This window comes from Coregonus clupeaformis, unplaced genomic scaffold (genome assembly GCF_020615455.1).
Source record: "Coregonus clupeaformis isolate EN_2021a unplaced genomic scaffold, ASM2061545v1 scaf0161, whole genome shotgun sequence".
NCBI classification, from domain to species: domain Eukaryota; kingdom Metazoa; phylum Chordata; class Actinopteri; order Salmoniformes; family Salmonidae; genus Coregonus; species Coregonus clupeaformis.
The window spans coordinates 49155-69833 of NW_025533616.1; the positions used below are offsets into that span (position 1 = coordinate 49155).

Consider the following 20679-nt stretch of genomic DNA (forward strand, 5'->3'; position numbering starts at 1 on the left):
ACTGGGAATGACCTCCCCTCCGCCCTCCCATCTTCTTCACTAATTCTCTCTCTCCTCCCTCTATCCTCCCCTCCGCCCTCCCATCTTCTTCACTAATTCCCTCTCTCCTCCCTCTATCCTCCCCTCCGCCCTCCCATCTTCTTCACTAATTCTCTCTCTCCTCCCTCTATCCTCCCCTCCGTCTTTCACTAATTCCCTGCTCTGTCTGATTTGCATCAGACACCCTGTTGTTATCCACTCCTCCTCATCTTTTAGCCATTTTCTGCAATTACACCTCTCTCAGCTATCTCTGCTTTTTCTGTCCTCCTGTCTCTCTCTCTCTCTCTCTCTCTCTCTCTCTCTCTCTCTCTCTCTCTCTCTCTCTCTCTCTCTCTCTCTCTCTCTCTCTCTCTCTCTCGCTCTCTCTCTCTCTCTCTCTCTCTCTCCTCCCTTCTCTCTTCCATTTTCTTGACCTATCTTGAAGTATTCGTTACTCTCTCTCTCTCTCTCTCTCTCTCTCTCTCTATATATATATATATCGCTCTAACCCCCTCTCTCTCTCAGCTCTCGCTGTCTCTGTCCTTTTTCCATCTCCCCTCCTACTCTCATCCAAGCATTATTTTTCTCTCACTGTTTTTGTGACATTTCCAAAGCCCTGTCTTAATCAACAGTTGACTGCATGCAGACCGCAGGCTGAAACCTTACTGACTCCTCTCCTCCCTGCATGCCCCGGTGTGTAATACATTACACAACATGTTACATTACAGAGGCTTTCTTTGTTTCAGTAAATGTTGATGTGCCTGAAAAACATTCTGCATTCATTAGTGGGTGGAGCTACAAAATCAGTCGAACTGTGACATTGCTTTGTGGGGTCCCTGTGGGGTCCCTATGGGGTCCTATACTGTATATAATTTAACCACTGCTTGTTTTGTACAGCATGCATTTTATACAACACACGTGTGTGTGTGTCCTTTATGAAATCAGCAAACTAAATGAATGATGATGGTGATGTACGTAAATTACAAATATGCACACATGCATGCACACACACACGCACACACACACACACACACACACACACACACACACACACACACACACACACACACACACACACACACACACACACACACACACACACACACACACACATGCACACACACACAGGGACGAGTTTTAAAAGGGCAAATCTAAAGGATGTGAGTTTCCCTTTTTAAAGCCAATGGCCTTGGAATGGAAAGAAAGGGCTTTTTAATGGAATACAAGTTAAAAGAAGGTATAAAACACAAAGCGATTGAAATTCTGTTGAAACGAATTTAAATCTCATGCTGCTTTTCTGGCAGCAGTGTGTAAAAGACATTTGACACACAGACGCAAGGTTATTTACAGTGTACACTGAAAATGTCTGTAATGAATCATCATGAAGTTGTTTAATCATCATAAAACAAACAAAGATCTAAAACCATGGATCTACACTCTTAGAAAAAAAAAAGGTGCTATCTAGAACCTAAAATGGTTATTCGGCTGTCCCCATAGGAGAACCCCTTTGAAGAACCCCTTTAGGTTCCATGTAGGATCCTTTCCACAGAGGGGTTCTAAATGGAACCCAAAATAGTTCTACGTGGAACCAAAAAGGATTATCCTATGGGGACAGCCGAATAACCCTTTTGGAACACTTTTTTTTTTAAGAGTGTATGTTTATATATTTGTCTGCGTTCTCTTCCCTGACATTTCCTTTCAAACGAATCAATTACAATGGTTGTTACACCTCAGCCAGACTGTAGCCTAGCAAGCCCCATGAGTACACTTCACTTAAACTTCAATAAAAACCACAGTCAATTGACACACTCCTCTGTTCTCTCTCTCAATAGTGCCTGGCTCCCAAACGTAACATTATTTTTTTTGTTCCAGCATGTCTCAATGTAGCTAGTTAGAGCAGGGTTAGGCTAGCATGCTAATCACTTCACCATAAACTGCCGTGGTTAGCCACCCGTGCACACCTCAGAGCCACAGTATAGTTGGAGTCAAAGGCACAATCTGGGATATTTACAGGCATTTTATAACTTTTTGTGACGTAAAATGTACATTTCCCCAGCTCAATCACCCAGTTTAAATGTCAGGGCTGCCTTTTGGGTGGAATACAAAATCCCAGATTGTAGTTTTTACTGAAAGTACCAAGCTAACCCCATGGCACACACCCATGGTTCGAAACAGAAGCCATATAACCACCCATGACATTGGCATCCTTCAGTCTGCCCTAACTGGCACCTCTATCACCCAAACACACTCACTCACACACACGTCACACTTTCACTAATCTGACATTGTGTTGAGTTCTGACGGCCCAGTAAAAGCTCAGGCTCAAAGGTTATTTAATTTTATAGAGAAAGTAGTGTGGTGGCAGGGTGTTGTTTATGGACTACAATAAACCGGCGCTGTGGGATGTCTGTGTGAACAGTATGTCTCTGTCTGTCTGTCTGTCTGTCTGTCTCTCTTTCTCTCTCTCTCTCTCTCTCTCTCTCTCTCTCTCTCTCTCTCTCTCTCTCTCTCTCTCTCTCTCTCTCTCTCTCTCTCTCTCTCTCTCTCTCTCTCTCTCTCTCTCTCTCTCTCTCTCTCTCTCTCTCTCTCTCTCTCTCTCTCTCTCTCTCTCTCTCTCTCTCTCTCTCTCTCCCTCTCTCTCTCTCTCTCTCTCTCTCTCTCTCTCTCTCTGTGTGTGTTTGTCTTTATGAGTTTTCCGTGGAGCAGCAGAGAGCAGTGACTACGTTAGCCGGGAGGCCGGCCGACAGGTGGTTGGTGGGTTGTTTTCCCACTAGGGGCCGGTGTGCATTCTGTCTGTGTGTGTGTGTCTGTGAGGTCGTGGGTTGGTGGGGTGTTTTCCCACTAGAGACCTACGTGCAGTCTGTTTGCTCCCAACCACAGCTCTGACCACAGAACCACCACATCACTAACCAGCAGACATACCCACTCCCTAGGTCTCTTTCTCTCTCTCTCTCTCTCTCTCTCTCTTCTCTCTCTCTCTCTTGCTGCCTCCCAGCCTCTCTATTTTACTCTCTCTGGGAATCTTGATCTGTCTCCATCTCTCTTCTCCCTGGCATCAACTCAGAGCCTCTGGCAGAGTGAACTGGCGAACTATACACAGAGTCTCTCTCTCTAACAGATATAATACTGTACTGTAATAATAATAGATTGTGATAGAACACATACTCATGTCTTCAACCCTCACCTCCTCCTTACTAAATACTTTAAACAGCTCTACCCTGTCAATACAGCCCCTAAGAAGCTTGTACATCCTTTGTGTATGAGTGAGTTAGGTAGTGAGCTCATTCCTGTGGTTCATGTCCCTACAGCACTGTTACAGCCACAGGAGACAGGTCCTAAACACGTTGCCTCACTCCCCTAGTCACCGTCACCCAGCTGCACAATATGGCACTGTGAGTGATTGTGTGTGTGTTTGTGTGTGTGTGTGTGTGTGTGTGTGTGTGTGTGTGTGTGTGTGTGTGTGTGTGTGTGTGTGTGTGTGTGTGTGTGTGTGTGTGTGTGTGTGTGTGTGTGTGTGTGTGTGTGTGTGTGTGTGTGTGTGTGTGTGTGTGTGTGTGTCTGTATGTGTGGCCTGATTATGCCTCTGATGATTGGATTGTAGCGCCACACCCTGGCGTTGACACTAGGAATATCAAACACACTCATTTACATTACATTTACATCATTTAGCAGACGCTCTTATCCAGAGTGACTTACATACCCCCTACCCACCTGACCCTGTCCCTGTCCTCGTCCCCGATCCATGACCCCCTTGTCCTTACTAAGCGTGTCACATCAGGACTGAGCATGTCACAGCAACACTGAAAGCATCATCAACATCCCAAACGTCATCGTTCCACTTCATTATCATCAAAGAGGCTCCTTGAAACACTGGCTCTCTGCTACAACACTACCTCATCAATAATCTGGTTTTCCATGTGCTCATGGAAGAGTGTTTTGACTCTCCCCTCTCTCTCTCTGACTCTCCTGTTTTTGTTCTCTTGCTTTCTCTAATTCTCTCTTTCTCTGTCTGCCCTCGTTCTCTATCTCCCCCCTTCTCTCTCTCTCTCTCTCTCTCTCTCTCTCTGTCTCTCTCTGTCTCTCTCTCTCTCTCTCTCTCTGTCTCTCTCTGTCTCTCTCTGTCTCTCTCTCTCTCTCTCTCTCTCTCTCTCTCGCTCTCTCGCCCCTCATTCTCTCTCTCTCTCTCTCTCTCTCTCTCTTTTTGTCTCCCCTCTCTCTCTGTCTATCCCTTTGTTTTTCTCTCTTCCCCCTCACCCTCTACCCTCTCTCCCCCCTCTCCCTCTACCCTCTCTCCCCCCTCTCCCTCTACCCTCTACCCTCGCTCCCCCCTCTCCCTCTACCCTCTCTCCCCCTCTCCCTCTACCCTCTCTCCCCCTCTCCCTCTACCCTCTCTCCCTCTCCTCTCCCCTCTCCCCTCTCTGGGGACCTCCAGGACCAGCGGCCCCCAGGTCTGGTGTCTCCTTTCCCCAGAGATGTGAGCCCCAACCAGGCCAAGGTCTGCAGACCAGCTGGGTCTAACGCCCCAGACTACGGAGCTTGCCTGGTCACCACACTCCCATTCACTTCAATGGGAATTCTGATGGTACATATGAGGTATAGAGGAACAATAAAACAAGAACTGGACTGGCGACTTCTTTGCTGGGAATCCTGCTACGGTGTTCAGCAATGTGTGTTACACTAATACATCTCCCCCTTGTTTCTCTTCTATAGGAACCTTTCATTGTGTTGGTGTATTGGTGCTCCAAGGGTAAGTGTGTAAATGTTCAGCCCTGAGGACTTCCTAAAGGACACATAGAGAGAGGATGAGATGGAAATAGACCAAGAGCTCTTCAGCTGAGACCTGTGTGAATGACTACCCTGCTGAGGCTGCCCATCAGTCTGTGAGTTCCTCCCAAACTTCTTCAAATGAATGAGTCACAGGCACAGCTCAGGACATCTCTGTGAAGCAAAGGTGACGCAATGTTGGAGGCCCTCCCCCCAAAAAATCAGGCCTGCCAATGGGCAAGCAGGGGAAAACACAGCTACAATAGTATATTCAGTTTGGGCCTGGAGCCCTGGGCACAGTTCTGGAGCCCTGCTCTCTTTGTGTGTGCATGATGACCACACTGCCCCTAAGGCAACCCCAACCTTGGCACACTATAAGGGCCCCATTTGCAGATATCTCAACTTAGAAAACCATCTCAGTTCAAGTTATTCTCAGTGCATTAGTTTTCTATGAAACAGAGTTTTTCTGTTCTTCTCTGTTGAGCCCTTTGATTGATGATGACCATGTGATTCCTGTGAATTCAGTAATGGGGCACAGCTACCAAACAGGCTTTAGAGTGTGTCAGAGGTGGAGAGCTATCGTTTCAGCGTTGTGTTTCAACGTTGGTGTTTCAGCGTTGGTGTTTCAGCAAGCACAAAGAGTAAGTAAGTAAGAAAGAATTCAGTCACAGACCATTAATTTAAAAAAATTGAGCCCATGTCCAGTACACACCAATGATAGAGATACAGCTATCCATCAGTCATTACATCTTTCCACTGAACTTCCAGCCCCTGCCTAACGCTGACAGTTGAGATAAAAGTATGATATCACAGACGTGTTTCCACAGAAATTCCCATAATCTCATCTTTGGAATGTTCCAAAGCAGTTTCTAACAAGAGCAGTATGACCGTTTGTGGCCTGGCATGAATACAGTATGACTGTTTGGCCTGTGTACTAGTTGGTGATAGATCGTTAATACTACAGTCAGTCAGTATATGATCCATGTGGTTTGGTCCCTTTCTCTATTGCCCATTGTTCCAACTAATGTCTAAATGATAGGTCTTATCCTGTGGTTTTTAATGTATTTCCCACAGCATTAAACAGAACGTATTGTATCTCTACGGTATTTCCCCACTCCATTGACAGATCTGTTTTTCTTCTTTCAACCATCAAACAGTTCGAGTGTATGAACCCCAACCCCAGTCCCATCCATCCCCAGACTCCACCCCAGTCCCATCCAGACTCCACCCCAGTCCCATCCATCCCCAGACTCCAACCCCAGTCCCATCCAGACTCCACCCCAGTCCCATCCAAACTCCAACCCAGTTCCATCCATCCCCAGACTCCAACCCCAATCCCATCCATCCCCAGACTCCACCCCAGTCCCATCCAGACTCCACCCCAGTCCCATCCATCCCCAGACTCCACCCCAGTCCCATCCAGACTCCACCCCAGTCCCATCCATCCCCAGACTCCACCTCAGTCCCATCCATCCCCAGACTCCACCCCAGTCCCATCCAGACTCCACCCAAGTCCCATCCAGATTCCACCCCAGTCCCATCCAGACTCCACCCCAGTCCCATCCATCCCCAGACTCCACCCCAGTCCCATCCATCCCCAGACTCCACCCCTGTCCCATCCAGACTCCACCCCAGTCCCATCCAGACTCCACCCCAGTCCCATCCATCCCCAGACTCCACCCCAGTCCCATCCATCCATAGGACTAGTATCAATGGACTGGGTGAGGTTTCCAGACTCTCTCACACACAGTTCTGTGGGGAATACACTGAAGTAGTTTTCATTTCCTTCATCTGCATTGATCTGAAAGCAACAGTTGGATGGAAGTGATTTGCTTTCACCAGTCTGTGCTGATTAAGGAAAGGAAAGCTAATTCCATGTCGTTTAGGCTCAGCAGCACAGTAGAATAGAAGGCTTGGCTTATCTTTCATTGACTAAACTACATGTTGTTGAGGATGTCAAGCACGGATTGGTTGACTTACCGAAGCCGAAGGCAGCAGGAGCAGGGATAGGAGCAGACTGGACAGGAGTGGACGTATAGAGACCGGTCACCAGCAGACCATCAAAATACGTACTGGTGGAGACGGTCACTGTGGAGAGACAGAAATAGAGAGATTTTTTATTCATTTGAAAATGACATTATTGCTTTATGAAGACCTTTTGCGTCTAAACGTTTGTTCAACAGTGTGCGAGCCGGGTTCGTATCTTTCTTTCACAGGTCTCCTGACATTGACTACATACAGTAGCAAATTACCAAGTGTGATGTTTCACTAGCTGACAGAGAACATGCCCCACACCACCACTCCTCTCACACCTTCACTGCTGCTAACGAGCCTAACAAGCTCAGAACACAGGTGTTAACAAGGGTTCTAGCAAGGCCATTAGAGAGGAAAAGGTGAGAAGGATTCCCCTGAGGGAGGGTGGGGTGAGGGGAAGGGAAGGGACTACATTACTGGAGTTACTGTAAAACACCACTCGCCACATGACTACATTATTGGAGTTACTGTAAAACACCACTCGCCACATGACTACATTACTGGAGTTACTGTAAAACACCACTCGCCACATGATTACATTACTGGAGTTACTGTAAAACACCACTCGCCACATGACTACATTATTGGAGTTACTGTAAAACACCACTCGCCACATGACTACATTACTGGAGTTACTGTAAACACCACTCGCCACATGACTACATTGCTGGAGTTACTGTAAAACACCACTCGCCACATGACTACATTACTGGAGTTACTGTAAAACACCACTTGCCACATGACTACATTACTGGAGTTACTGTAAAACACCACTCGCCACATGACTACATTACTGGAGTTACTGTAAAAACACCACTCGCCACATGACTACATTACTGGAGTTACTGTAAAACACCACTCGCCACATGACTACATTACTGGAGTTACTGTAAAACACCACTCGCCACATGACTACATTACTGGAGTTACTGTAAAACACCACTCGCCACATGACTACATTACTGGAGTTACTGTAAAACACCACTCGCCACATGACTACATTACTGGAGTTACTGTAAAACACCACTCGCCACATGACTACATTACTGGAGTTACTGTAAAACACCACTCGCCACATGACTACATTACTGGAGTTACTGTAAAACACCACTCGCCACATGACTACATTACTGGAGTTACTGTAAAACACCACTCGCCACATGACTACAGAGTGACAGGACCACTGGACTAAATGACTACGTCACTAGTGTAAAAACACAAGAGAACAACTTCAGTATAATAAAACATCACTGGACTACATGACTACAGAGTGAGAAGACCACAGGACTACAAGCCCACATCACTAAATCACTAACAGAAAAACACTGCAGGACTTCACAGCTAAATCACTGGAGTAAAAACATTAACTAGCATCAAAACATATAACTGGCCACAGGACTAAATCACTGGAGTTAAGGTAAAACATCACTGGCTCATGGGTTGGCCTGTTGCCAACCAGACAGATCCTGTGGCAACGGGGAGGAAACACTCCCAAACCCAACATGTCTGGCTGTCTGTGTGTCTGGCTGTCTGTGTGTCTGTGTGTCTGTGTGTCTGTTGTGTCTGTGTGTCTGTGTGTCTGTGTGGCTGGGTGTCTGGGTGTCTGTGTGTCTGTGTGTCTGTGTGTCTGGGTGTCTGTGTGTCTGGGTGTCTGGGTATCTGGGTGTCTGTTTGTGTTCTGTACATGAAATAAGAAAACTTGTTTGGAGCAATAGCTGCTAACTGACCTAGGATTCCCCCTCAGTTTTTGGGGAATTGGGTGAACAATTTGAAAAAAGTGGTGTAGGGGTCTGTATATTAGTCTCTGTCTGTCTCCAACATATCTATTAGTATCTGTCTGTCTCCAACATGTCTATTAGTCTCTGTCTGTCTCCAACATGTCTATTAGTCTCTGTCTGTCTCCAACATGTCTATTAGTCTCTGTCTGTCTCCAACATGTCTATTAGTCTCTGTCTGTCTCCAACATGTCTATTAGTCTCTGTCTGTCTCCAATATGTCTATTAGTCTCTGTCTGTCTCCAACATGTCTATTAGTCTCTGTCTGTCTCCAACATGTATATTAGTCTCTGTCTGTCTCCAACATGTCTATTAGTCTCTGTCTGTCTCCAACATGTCTATTAGTCTCTGTCTGTCTCCAATATGTCTATTAGTCTCTGTCTGTCTCCAACATGTCTATTAGTCTCTGTCTGTCTCCAACATGTCTATTAGTCTCTGTCTGTCTCCAATTTGTCTATTAGTCTCTGTCTGTCTCCAACATGTCTATTAGTCTCTGTCTGTCTCCAACATGTCTATTAGTCTCTGTCTGTCTCCAACATGTCTATTAGTCTCTGTCTGTCTCCAATATGTCTATTAGTCTCTGTCTGTCTCCAACATGTCTATTAGTCTCTGTCTGTCTCCAACATGTCTATTAGTCTCTGTCTGTCTCCAATATGTCTATTAGTCTCTGTCTGTCTCTGACATATCTATTAGTCTCTGTCTGTCTCCAACATGTCTATTAGTCTCTGTCTGTCACCAATATGTCTATTAGTCTCTGTCTGTCTCCAACATGTCTATTAGTCTCTGTCTGTCTCCAATATGTCTATTAGTCTCTGTCTGTCTCTGATATGTCTATTAGTCTCTGTCTGTCTCCAACATGTCTATTAGTCTCTGTCTGTCTCCAACATGTCTATTAGTCTCTGTCTGTCTCCAACATGTCTATTAGTCTCTGTCTGTCTCCAACATGTCTATTAGTCTCTGTCTGTCTCCAACATGTCTATTAGTCTCTGTCTGTCTCCAATGTGTCTATTAGTCTCTGTCTGTCTCTGACATGTCTATTAGTCTCTGTCTGTCTCCAACATGTCTATTAGTCTCTGTCTGTCTCCAACATGTCTATTAGTCTCTGTCTGTCTCCAACATATCTATTAGTCTCTATCTGTCTCCAACATATCTATTAGTCTCTGTCTGTCTCCAATATGTCTATTAGTCTCTGTCTGTCTCTGACATATCTATTAGTCTCTGTCTGTCTCCAACATGTCTATTAGTCTCTGTCTGTCTCCAATATGTCTATTAGTCTCTGTCTGTCTCCAACATGTCTATTAGTCTATGTCTGTCTCCAACATGTCTATTAGTCTCTGTCTGTCTCCAACATGTCTATTAGTCTCTGTCTGTCTCCAACATGTCTATTAGTCTCTGTCTGTCTCCAACATGTCTATTAGTCTCTGTCTGTCTCCAACATGTCTATTAGTCTCTGTCTGTCTCCAATATGTCTATTAGTCTCTGTCTGTCTCTGACATATCTATTAGTCTCTGTCTGTCACCAACATGTCTATTAGTCTCTGTCTGTCACCAATATGTCTATCAGTCTCTGTCTGTCTCCAATATGTCTATTAGTCTCTGTCTGTCTCCAACATGTCTATTAGTCTCTGTCTGTATCCAACATGTCTATTAGTCTCTGTCTGTCTCCAACATGTCTATTAGTCTCTGTCTGTCTCCAATATGTCTATTAGTCTCTGTCTGTCTCCAACATGTCTATTAGTCTCTGTCTGTCTCCAACATGTCTATTAGTCTCTGTCTGTCTCCAACATGTCTATTAGTCTCTGTCTGTCTCTGACATATCTATTAGTCTCTGTCTGTCTCCAACATGTCTATTAGTCTCTGTCTGTCTCTGACATGTCTATTAGTCTCTGTCTGTCTCCAATATGTCTATTAGTCTCTGTCTGTCTCCAACATGTCTATTAGTCTCTGTCTGTCTCCAACATGTCTATTAGTCTCTGTCTGTCTCCAATATGTCTATTAGTCTCTGTCTGTCTCCAACATGTCTATTAGTCTCTGTCTGTCTCCAACATGTCTATTAGTCTCTGTCTGTCTCCAACATGTCTATTAGTCTCTGTCTGTCTCCAATATGTCTATTAGTCTCTGTCTGTCTCCAACATGTCTATTAGTCTCTGTCTGTCTCCAATATGTCTATTAGTCTCTGTCTGTCTCTGACATATCTATTAGTCTCTGTCTGTCTCCAACATGTCTATTAGTCTCTGTCTGTCTCCAACATGTCTATTAGTCTCTGTCTGTCTCCAACATGTCTATTAGTCTCTGTCTGTCTCCAATATGTCTATTAGTCTCTGTCTGTCTCCAACATGTATATTAGTCTCTGTCTGTCTCCAACATGTCTATTAGTCTCTGTCTGTCTCTAATATGTCTATTAGTCTCTGTCTGTCTCTGACATATCTATTAGTCTCTGTCTGTCTCCAACATGTCTATTAGTCTCTGTCTGTCTCCGACATGTCTATTAGTCTCTGTCTGTCTCCAATATGTCTATTAGTCTCTGTCTGTCTCCAACATGTCTATTAGTCTCTGTCTGTCTCCAACATGTCTATTAGTCTCTGTCTGTCTCCAACATGTCTATTAGTCTCTGTCTGTCTCCAATATGTCTATTAGTCTCTGTCTGTCTCCAACATGTCTATTAGTCTCTGTCTGTCTCCAACATGTCTATTAGTCTCTGTCTGTCTCCAACATGTCTATTAGTCTCTGTCTGTCTCCAACATGTCTATTAGTCTCTGTCTGTCTCCAACATGTCTATTAGTCTCTGTCTGTCAACAATATGTCTATTAGTCTCTGTCTGTCTCCAACATGTCTATTAGTCTCTGTCTGTCTCCAATATGTCTATTAGCCTCTGTCTGTCTCCAACATGTCTATTAGTCTCTGTCTGTCTCCAACATGTCTATTAGTCTCTGTCTGTCTCCAATATGTCTATTAGTCTCTGTCTGTCTCTGACATATCTATTAGTCTCTGTCTGTCTCCAACATGTCTATTAGTCTCTGTCTGTCTCTGATATGTCTATTAGTCTCTGTCTGTCTCCAATATGTCTATTAGTCTCTGTCTGTCTCCAACATGTCTATTAGTCTCTGTCTGTCTCCAACATGTTTATTAGTCTCTGTCTGTCTCCAATATGTCTATTAGTCTCTGTCTGTCTCCAATATGTCTATTAGTCTCTGTCTGTCTCCAATATGTCTATTAGTCTCTGTCTGTCTCTGACATGTCTATTAGTCTCTGTCTGTCTCTGACATGTCTATTAGTCTCTGTCTGTCTCTGACATGTCTATTAGTCTCTGTCTGTCTCTAACATGTATATTAGTCTCTGTCTGTCTCCAATATGTCTATTAGTCTCTGTCTGTCTCCAACATGTCTATTAGTCTCTGTCTGTCTCCAACATGTCTATTAGTCTCTGTCTGTCTCTGACATATCTATTAGTCTCTGTCTGTCTCCAACATATCTATTAGTCTCTGTCTGTCTCTGACATGTCTATTAGTCTCTGTCTGTCTCCAACATGTCTATTAGTCTCTGTCTGTCTCCAAGATGTCTATTAGTCTCTGTCTGTCTACAATATGTCTATTAGTCTCTGTCTGTCTCCAACATGTCTATTAGTCTCTGTCGGTCTCCAACATGTCTTCTGTCTGTCTCCATATGTCTATTAGTCTCTGTGTCTCTGACATGTCTATTAGTCTCTGTCTGTCTCCAATATGTCTATTAGTCTCTGTCTGTCTCTGACATATATATTAGTCTCTGTCTGTCTCCAACATGTCTATTAGTCTCTGTCTGTCTCTGACATGTCTATTAGTCTCTGTCTGTCTCCAATATGTCTATTAGTCTCTGTCTGTCTCCAACATGTCTATTAGTATCTGTCTGTCTCCAACATGTCTATTAGTCTCTGTCTGTCTCCAACATGTCTATTAGTCTCTGTCTGTCTCCAATATGTCTATTAGTCTCTGTCTGTCTCCAATATGTCTATTAGTCTCTGTCTGTCTCCAACATGTCTATTAGTCTCTGTCTGTCTCCAACATGTCTATTAGTCTCTGTCTGTCTCCAACATGTCTATTAGTCTCTGTCTGTCTCCAATATGTCTATTAGTCTCTGTCTGTCTCCAATATGTCTATTAGTCTCTGTCTGTCTCCAACATGTCTATTAGTCTCTGTCTGTCTCCAACATGTCTATTAGTCTCTGTCTGTCTCCAACATGTCTAATAGTCTCTGTCTGTCTCCAACATGTCTATTAGTCTCTGTCTGTCTCTGACATATCTATTAGTCTCTGTCTGTCTCCAACATGTCTATTAGTCTCTGTCTGTCTCTGACATGTCTATTACTCTCTGTCTGTCTCCAATATGTCTATTAGTCTCTGTCTGTCTCCAATATGTCTATTAATCTCTGTCTGTCTCCAACATGTCTATTAGTCTCTGTCTGTCTCCAACATGTCTATTAGTCTCTGTCTGTCTCCAACATGTCTATTAGTCTCTGTCTGTCTCCAACATGTCTATTAGTCTCTGTCTGTCTCCAACATGTCTATTAGTCTCTGTCTGTCTCCAACATGTCTATTAGTCTCTGTCTGTCTCCAATATGTCTATTAGTCTCTGTCTGTCTCCAACATTTATATTAGTCTCTGTCTGTCTCCAACATGTCTATTAGTCTCTGTCTGTCTCTAATATGTCTATTAGTCTCTGTCTGTCTCTGACATATCTATTAGTCTCTGTCTGTCTCCAACATGTCTATTAGTCTCTGTCTGTCTCTGACATGTCTATTAGTCTCTGTCTGTCTCCAATATGTCTATTAGTCTCTGTCTGTCTCCAACATGTCTATTAGTCTCTGTCTGTCTCCAACATGTCTATTAGTCTCTGTCTGTCTCCAACATGTCTATTAGTCTCTGTCTGTCTCCAACATGTATATTAGTCTCTGTCTGTCTCCAACATGTCTATTAGTCTCTGTCTGTCTCCAACATGTCTATTAGTCTCTGTCTGTCTCCAACATGTCTATTAGTCTCTGTCTGTCTCCAACATGTCTATTAGTCTTTGTCTGTCTCCAACATGTATATTAGTCTCTGTCTGTCTCCAACATGTCTATTAGTCTCTGTCTGTCTCCAACATGTCTATTAGTCTCTGTCTGTCTCCAACATGTCTATTAGTCTCTGTCTGTCTCCAACATGTCTATTAGTCTCTGTCTGTCTCCAACATGTCTATTAGTCTCTGTCTGTCTCCAATATGTCTATTAGTCTCTGTCTGTCTCCAACATGTCTATTAGTCTCTGTCTGTCTCCAATATGTCTATTAGTCTCTGTCTGTCTCCAACATGTCTATTAGTCTCTGTCTGTCTCCAACATGTCTATTAGTCTCTGTCTGTCTCCAATATGTCTATTAGTCTCTGTCTGTCTCTGACATATCTATTAGTCTCTGTCTGTCTCCAACATGTCTATTAGTCTCTGTCTGTCTCTGACATGTCTATTAGTCTCTGTCTGTCTCCAATATGTCTATTAGTCTCTGTCTGTCTCCAACATGTCTATTAGTCTCTGTCTGTCTCCAACATGTTTATTAGTCTCTGTCTGTCTCCAATATGTCTATTAGTCTCTGTCTGTCTCCAACATGTCTATTAGTCTCTGTCTGTCTCCAATATGTCTATTAGTCTCTGTCTGTCTCTGACATATCTATTAGTCTCTGTCTGTCTCTGACATGTCTATTAGTCTCTGTCTGTCTCTGACATGTCTATTAGTCTCTGTCTGTCTCTAACATGTCTATTAGTCTCTGTCTGTCTCCAATATGTCTATTAGTCTCTGTCTGTCTCCAACATGTCTATTAGTCTCTGTCTGTCTCCAACATGTCTATTAGTCTCTGTCTGTCTCTGACATATCTATTAGTCTCTGTCTGTCTCCAACATGTTTATTAGTCTCTGTCTGTCTCTGACATGTCTATTAGTCTCTGTCTGTCTCCAACATGTCTATTAGTCTCTGTCTGTCTCCAACATGTCTATTAGTCTCTGTCTGTCTCCAATATGTCTATTAGTCTCTGTCTGTCTCCAACATGTCTATTAGTCTCTGTCGGTCTCCAACATGTCTATTAGTCTCTGTCTGTCTCCAATATGTCTATTAGTCTCTGTCTGTCTCTGACATATATATTAGTCTCTGTCTGTCTCCAACATGTCTATTAGTCTCTGTCTGTCTCTGACATGTCTATTAGTCTCTGTCTGTCTCCAATATGTCTATTAGTCTCTGTCTGTCTCCAATATGTCTATTAGTCTCTGTCTGTCTCTGACATATCTATTAGTCTCTGTCTGTCTCCAACATGTCTATTAGTCTCTGTCTGTCTCCAATATGTCTATTAGTCTCTGTCTGTCTCCAACATGTCTATTAGTCTCTGTCTGTCTCCAACATGTCTATTAGTCTCTGTCTGTCTCCAACATGTTTATTAGTCTCTGTCTGTCTCCAACATGTCTATTAGTCTCTGTCTGTCTCCAATATGTCTATTAGTCTCTGTCTGTCTCTGACATTACTATTAGTCTCTGTCTGTCTCCAACATGTCTATTAGTCTCTGTCTGTCACCAATATGTCTATTAGTCTCTGTCTGTCTCAACATGTCTATTAGTCTCTGTCTGTCTCCAACATGTCTATTAGTCTCTGTCTGTCTCAACATGTCTATTAGTCTCTGTCTGTCTCAACATGTCTATTAGTCTCTGTCTGTCTCCAATATGTCTATTAGTCTCTGTCTGTCTCCAACATGTCTATTAGTCTCTGTCTGTCTCCAACATGTCTATTAGTCTCTGTCTGTCTCCAACATGTCTATTAGTCTCTGTCTGTCTCCAACATGTCTATTAGTCTCTGTCTGTCTCTGACATATCTATTAGTCTCTGTCTGTCTCCAACATGTCTATTAGTCTCTGTCTGTCTCTGACATGTCTATTAGTCTCTGTCTGTCACCAACATGTCTATTAGTCTCTGTCTGTCTCCAACATGTCTATTAGTCTCTGTCTGTCTCCAACATGTCTATTAGTCTCTGTCTGTCTCTAATATGTCTATTAGTCTCTGTCTGTCTCTGACATATCCATTAGTCTCTGTCTCTCTCCAACATGTCTATTAGTCTCTGTCTGTCTCTGACATGTCTATTAGTCTCTGTCTGTCTCCAATATGTCTATTAGTCTCTGTCTGTCTCCAACATGTCTATTAGTCTTTGTCTGTCTCCAACATGTCTATTAGTCTCTGTCTGTCTCCAACATGTCTATTAGTCTCTGTCTGTCTCCAACATGTCTATTAGTCTCTGTCTGTCTCCAACATGTCTATTAGTCTCTGCCTGTCTCCAACATGCCTATTAGTCTCTGTCTGTCTCCAACATGTCTATTAGTCTCTGTCTGTCTCCAACATGTCTATTAGTCTCTGTCTGTCTCCAACATGTCTATTAGTCTCTGTCTGTCTCCAACATGTCTATTAGTCTCTGTCTGTCTCCAATATGTCTATTAGTCTCTGTCTCCAACATGTCTATTAGTCTCTGTCAGTCTCCAATATGTCTATTAGTCTCTACCTGTCTCCAACATGTCTATTAGTCTCTGTCTGTCTCCAACATGTCTATTAGTCTCTGTCTGTCTCCAATATGTCTATTAGTCTCTGTCTGTCTCTGACATATCTATCAGTCTCTGTCTGTCTCCAACATGTCTATTAGTCTCTGTCTGTCTCTGACATGTCTATTAGTCTCTGTCTGTCTCCAATATGTCTATTAGTCTCTGTCTGTCTCCAACATGTCTATTAGTCTCTGTCTGTCTCCAACATGTTTATTAGTCTCTGTCTGTCTCCAATATGTCTATTAGTCTCTGTTTGTCTCCAACATGTCTATTAGTCTCTGTCTGTCTCCAATATGTCTATTAGTCTCTGTCTGTCTCTGACATATCTATTAGTCTCTGTCTGTCTCTGACATGTCTATTAGTCTCTGTCTGTCTCTGACATGTCTATTAGTCTCTGTCTGTCTCCAACATGTCTATTAGTCTCTGTCTGTCTCCAATATGTCTATTAGTCTCTGTCTGTCTCCAACATGTCTATTAGTCTCTGTCTGTCTCCAACATGTCTATTAGTCTCTGTCTGTCTCTGACATATCTATTAGTCTCTGTCTGTCTCCAACATGTTTATTAGTCTCTGTCTGTCTCTGACATGTCTATTAGTCTCTGTCTGTCTCCAACATGTCTATTAGTCTCTGTCTGTCTCCAACATGTCTAATAGTCTCTGTCTGTCTCCAAACTGTCTATTAGTCTCTGTCTGTCTCCAATATGTCTATTAGTCTCTGTCTGTCTCCAACATGTCTATTAGTCTCTGTCTGTCTCCAATATGTCTATTAGTCTCTGTCTGTCTCTGACATATCTATCAGTCTCTGTCTGTCTCCAACATGTCTATTAGTCTCTGTCTGTCTCTGACATGTCTATTAGTCTCTGTCTGTCTCCAATATGTCTATTAGTCTCTGTCTGTCTCCAACATGTCTATTAGTCTCTGTCTGTCTCCAATGTCTATTAATCTCTGTCTGTCTCCAACATGTCTATTAGTCTCTGTCTGTCTCCAACATGTCTATTAGTCTCTGTCTGTCTCCAACATGTCTATTAGTCTCTGTCTGTCTCCAACATATCTATCAGTCTCTGTCTGTCTCCAACATGTCTATTAGTCTCTGTCTGTCTCTGACATGTCTATTAGTCTCTGTCTGTCTCCAATATGTCTATTAGTCTCTGTCTGTCTCCAACATGTCTATTAGTCTCTGTCTGTCTCCAACATGTTTATTAGTCTCTGTCTGTCTCCAATATGTCTATTAGTCTCTGTCTGTCTCCAACATGTCTATTAGTCTCTGTCTGTCTCCAACATGTCTATTAGTCTCTGTCTGTCTCTGACATGTCTATTAGTCTCTGTCTGTCTCTGACATGTCTATTAGTCTCTGTCTGTCTCTGACATGTCTATTAGTCTCTGTCTGTCTCCAACATGTCTATTAGTCTCTGTCTGTCTCCAATATGTCTATTAGTCTCTGTCTGTCTCCAACATGTCTATTAGTCTCTGTCTGTCTCCAACATGTCTATTAGTCTCTGTCTGTCTCTGACATATCTATTAGTCTCTGTCTGTCTCCAACATGTTTATTAGTCTCTGTCTGTCTCTGACATGTCTATTAGTCTCTGTCTGTCTCCAACATGTCTATTAGTCTCTGTCTGTCTCCAACATGTCTATTAGTCTCTGTCTGTCTCCAAACTGTCTATTAGTCTCTGTCTGTCTCCAATATGTCTATTAGTCTCTGTCTGTCTCCAACATGTCTATTAGTCTCTGTCTGTCTCCAATATGTCTATTAGTCTCTGTCTGTCTCTGACATATCTATCAGTCTCTGTCTGTCTCCAACATGTCTATTAGTCTCTGTCTGTCTCTGACATGTCTATTAGTCTCTGTCTGTCTCCAATATGTCTATTAGTCTCTGTCTGTCTCCCAACATGTCTATTAGTCTCTGTCTGTCTCCAACATGTTTATTAGTCTCTGTCTGTCTCCAATATGTCTATTAGTCTCTGTCTGTCTCCAACATGTCTATTAGTCTCTGTCTGTCTCCAATATGTCTATTAGTCTCTGTCTGTCTCTGACATGTCTATTAGTCTCTGTCTGTCTCTGACATGTCTATTAGTCTCTGTCTGTCTCCAACATGTCTATTAGTCTCTGTCTGTCTCCAATATGTTTATTAGTCTCTGTCTGTCTCCAACATGTCTATTAGTCTCTGTCTGTCTCCAACATGTCTATTAGTCTCTGTCTGTCTCTGACATATCTATTAGTCTCTGTCTGTCTCCAACATGTTTATTAGTCTCTGTCTGTCTCTGACATGTCTATTAGTCTCTGTCTGTCTCCAACATGTCTATTAGTCTCTGTCTGTCTCCAACATGTCTATTAGTCTCTGTCTGTCTCCAAACTGTCTATTAGTCTCTGTCTGTCTCCAATATGTCTATTAGTCTCTGTCTGTCTCCAACATGTCTATTAGTCTCTGTTTGTCTCCAATATGTCTATTAGTCTCTGTCTGTCTCTGACATATCTATTAGTCTCTGTCTGTCTCCAACATGTCTATTAGTCTCTGTCTGTCTCTGACATGTCTTTTAGTCTCTGTCTGTCTCATGGCAATGTTATTAATCTCTGTCTGTCTCCAACATGTCTATTAGTCTCTGTCTGTCTCCAACATGTCTATTAGTCTCTGTCTGTCTCCAGCATGTCTATTAGTCTCTGTCTGTCTCCAACATGTCTATTAGTCTCTGTCTGTCTCCAACATGTCTATTAGTCTCTGTCTGTCTCCAACATGTCTATTAGTCTCTGTCTGTCTCCAATATTTCTATTAGTCTCTGTCTGTCCCCAACATGTCTATTAGTCTCTGTCTGTCTCCAATATGTCTATTAGTCTCTGTCTGTCTCCAACATGTCTATTAGTCTCTGTCTGTCTCCAACATGTCTATTAGTCTCTGTCTGTCTCCAACATGTCTATTAGTCTCTGTCTGTCTCCAACATGTCTATTAGTCTCTGTCTGTCTCTGACATGTCTATTAATCTCTGTCTGTCTCTGACATGTCTATTAATCTCTGTCTGTCTCCAATATGTCTATTAGTCTCTGTCTGTCTCCAACATGTCTATTAGTCTCTGTCTGTCTCCAACATGTCTATTAGTCTCTGTCTGTCTCCAACATGTCTATTAGTCTCTGTCTGTCTCTGACATATCTATTAGTCTCTGTCTGTCTCTGACATGTCTATTAGTCTCTGTCTGTCTCTGACATGTCTATTAGTCTCTGTCTGTCTCTGACATGTCTATTAGTCTCTGTCTGTCTCCAACATGTCTATTAGTCTCTGTCTGTCTCCAATATGTCTATTAGTCTCTGTCTGTCTCTGACATATCTATTAGTCTCTGTCTGTCTCCAACATGTCTATTAGTCTCTGTCTGTCTCTGACATGTCTATTAGTCTCTGTCTGTCTCCAACATGTCTATTAGTCTCTGTCTGTCACCAACATGTCTATTAGTCTCTGTCTGTCTCCGACATGTCTATTAGTCTCTGTCTGTCTCCAACATGTCTATTAGTCTCTGTCTGTCTCCAACATGTTTATTAGTCTCTGTCTGTCTCCAACATGTCTATTAGTCTCTGTCTGTCTCCAATATGTCTATTAGTCTCTGTCTGTCTCTGACATTACTATTAGTCTCTGTCTGTCTCCAACATGTCTATTAGTCTCTGTCTGTCACCAATATGTCTATTAGTCTCTGTCTGTCTCCAACATGTCTATTAGTCTCTGTCTGTCTCCAACATGTCTATTAGTCTCTGTCTGTCTCCAACATGTCTATTAGTCTCTGTCTGTCTCCAACATGTCTATTAGTCTCTGTCTGTCTCCAATATGTCTATTAGTCTCTGTCTGTCTCCAACATGTCTATTAGTCTCTGTCTGTCTCCAACATGTCTATTAGTCTCTGTCTGTCTCCAACATGTCTATTAGTCTCTGTCTGTCTCCAACATGTCTATTAGTCTCTGTCTGTCTCTGACATATCTATTAGTCTCTGTCTGTCTCCAACATGTCTATTAGTCTCTGTCTGTCTCTGACATGTCTATTAGTCTCTGTCTGTCACCAACATGTCTATTAGTCTCTGTCTGTCTCCAACATGTCTATTAGTCTCTGTCTGTCTCCAACATGTCTATTAGTCTCTGTCTGTCTCTAATATGTCTATTAGTCTCTGTCTGTCTCTGACATATCCATTAGTCTCTGTCTCTCTCCAACATGTCTATTAGTCTCTGTCTGTCTCTGACATGTCTATTAGTCTCTGTCTGTCTCCAATATGTCTATTAGTCTCTGTCTGTCTCCAACATGTCTATTAGTCTTTGTCTGTCTCCAACATGTCTATTAGTCTCTGTCTGTCTCCAACATGTCTATTAGTCTCTGTCTGTCTCCAACATGTCTATTAGTCTCTGTCTGTCTCCAACATGTCTATTAGTCTCTGCCTGTCTCCAACATGCCTATTAGTCTCTGTCTGTCTCCAACATGTCTATTAGTCTCTGTCTGTCTCCAACATGTCTATTAGTCTCTGTCTGTCTCCAACATGTCTATTAGTCTCTGTCTGTCTCC

The 20679-nt window shown here is 42.9% G+C and overlaps 1 protein-coding gene across 1 annotated transcript in view; it reads right to left on the reverse strand.

Moving 5' to 3' along the window:
- Positions 1 to 20679, reverse strand: part of LOC123483879 (reelin-like) — a gene marked incomplete at its 3' end in the record, with an annotated part of 132781 nt that overhangs the window by 32746 nt on the left and 79356 nt on the right. The window contains exon 2 of the mRNA XM_045213857.1: positions 6763 to 6870. Coding sequence (XP_045069792.1) covers positions 6763 to 6870 — 108 coding nt within the window. The remainder of the gene's footprint in view (positions 1 to 6762; positions 6871 to 20679) is intronic.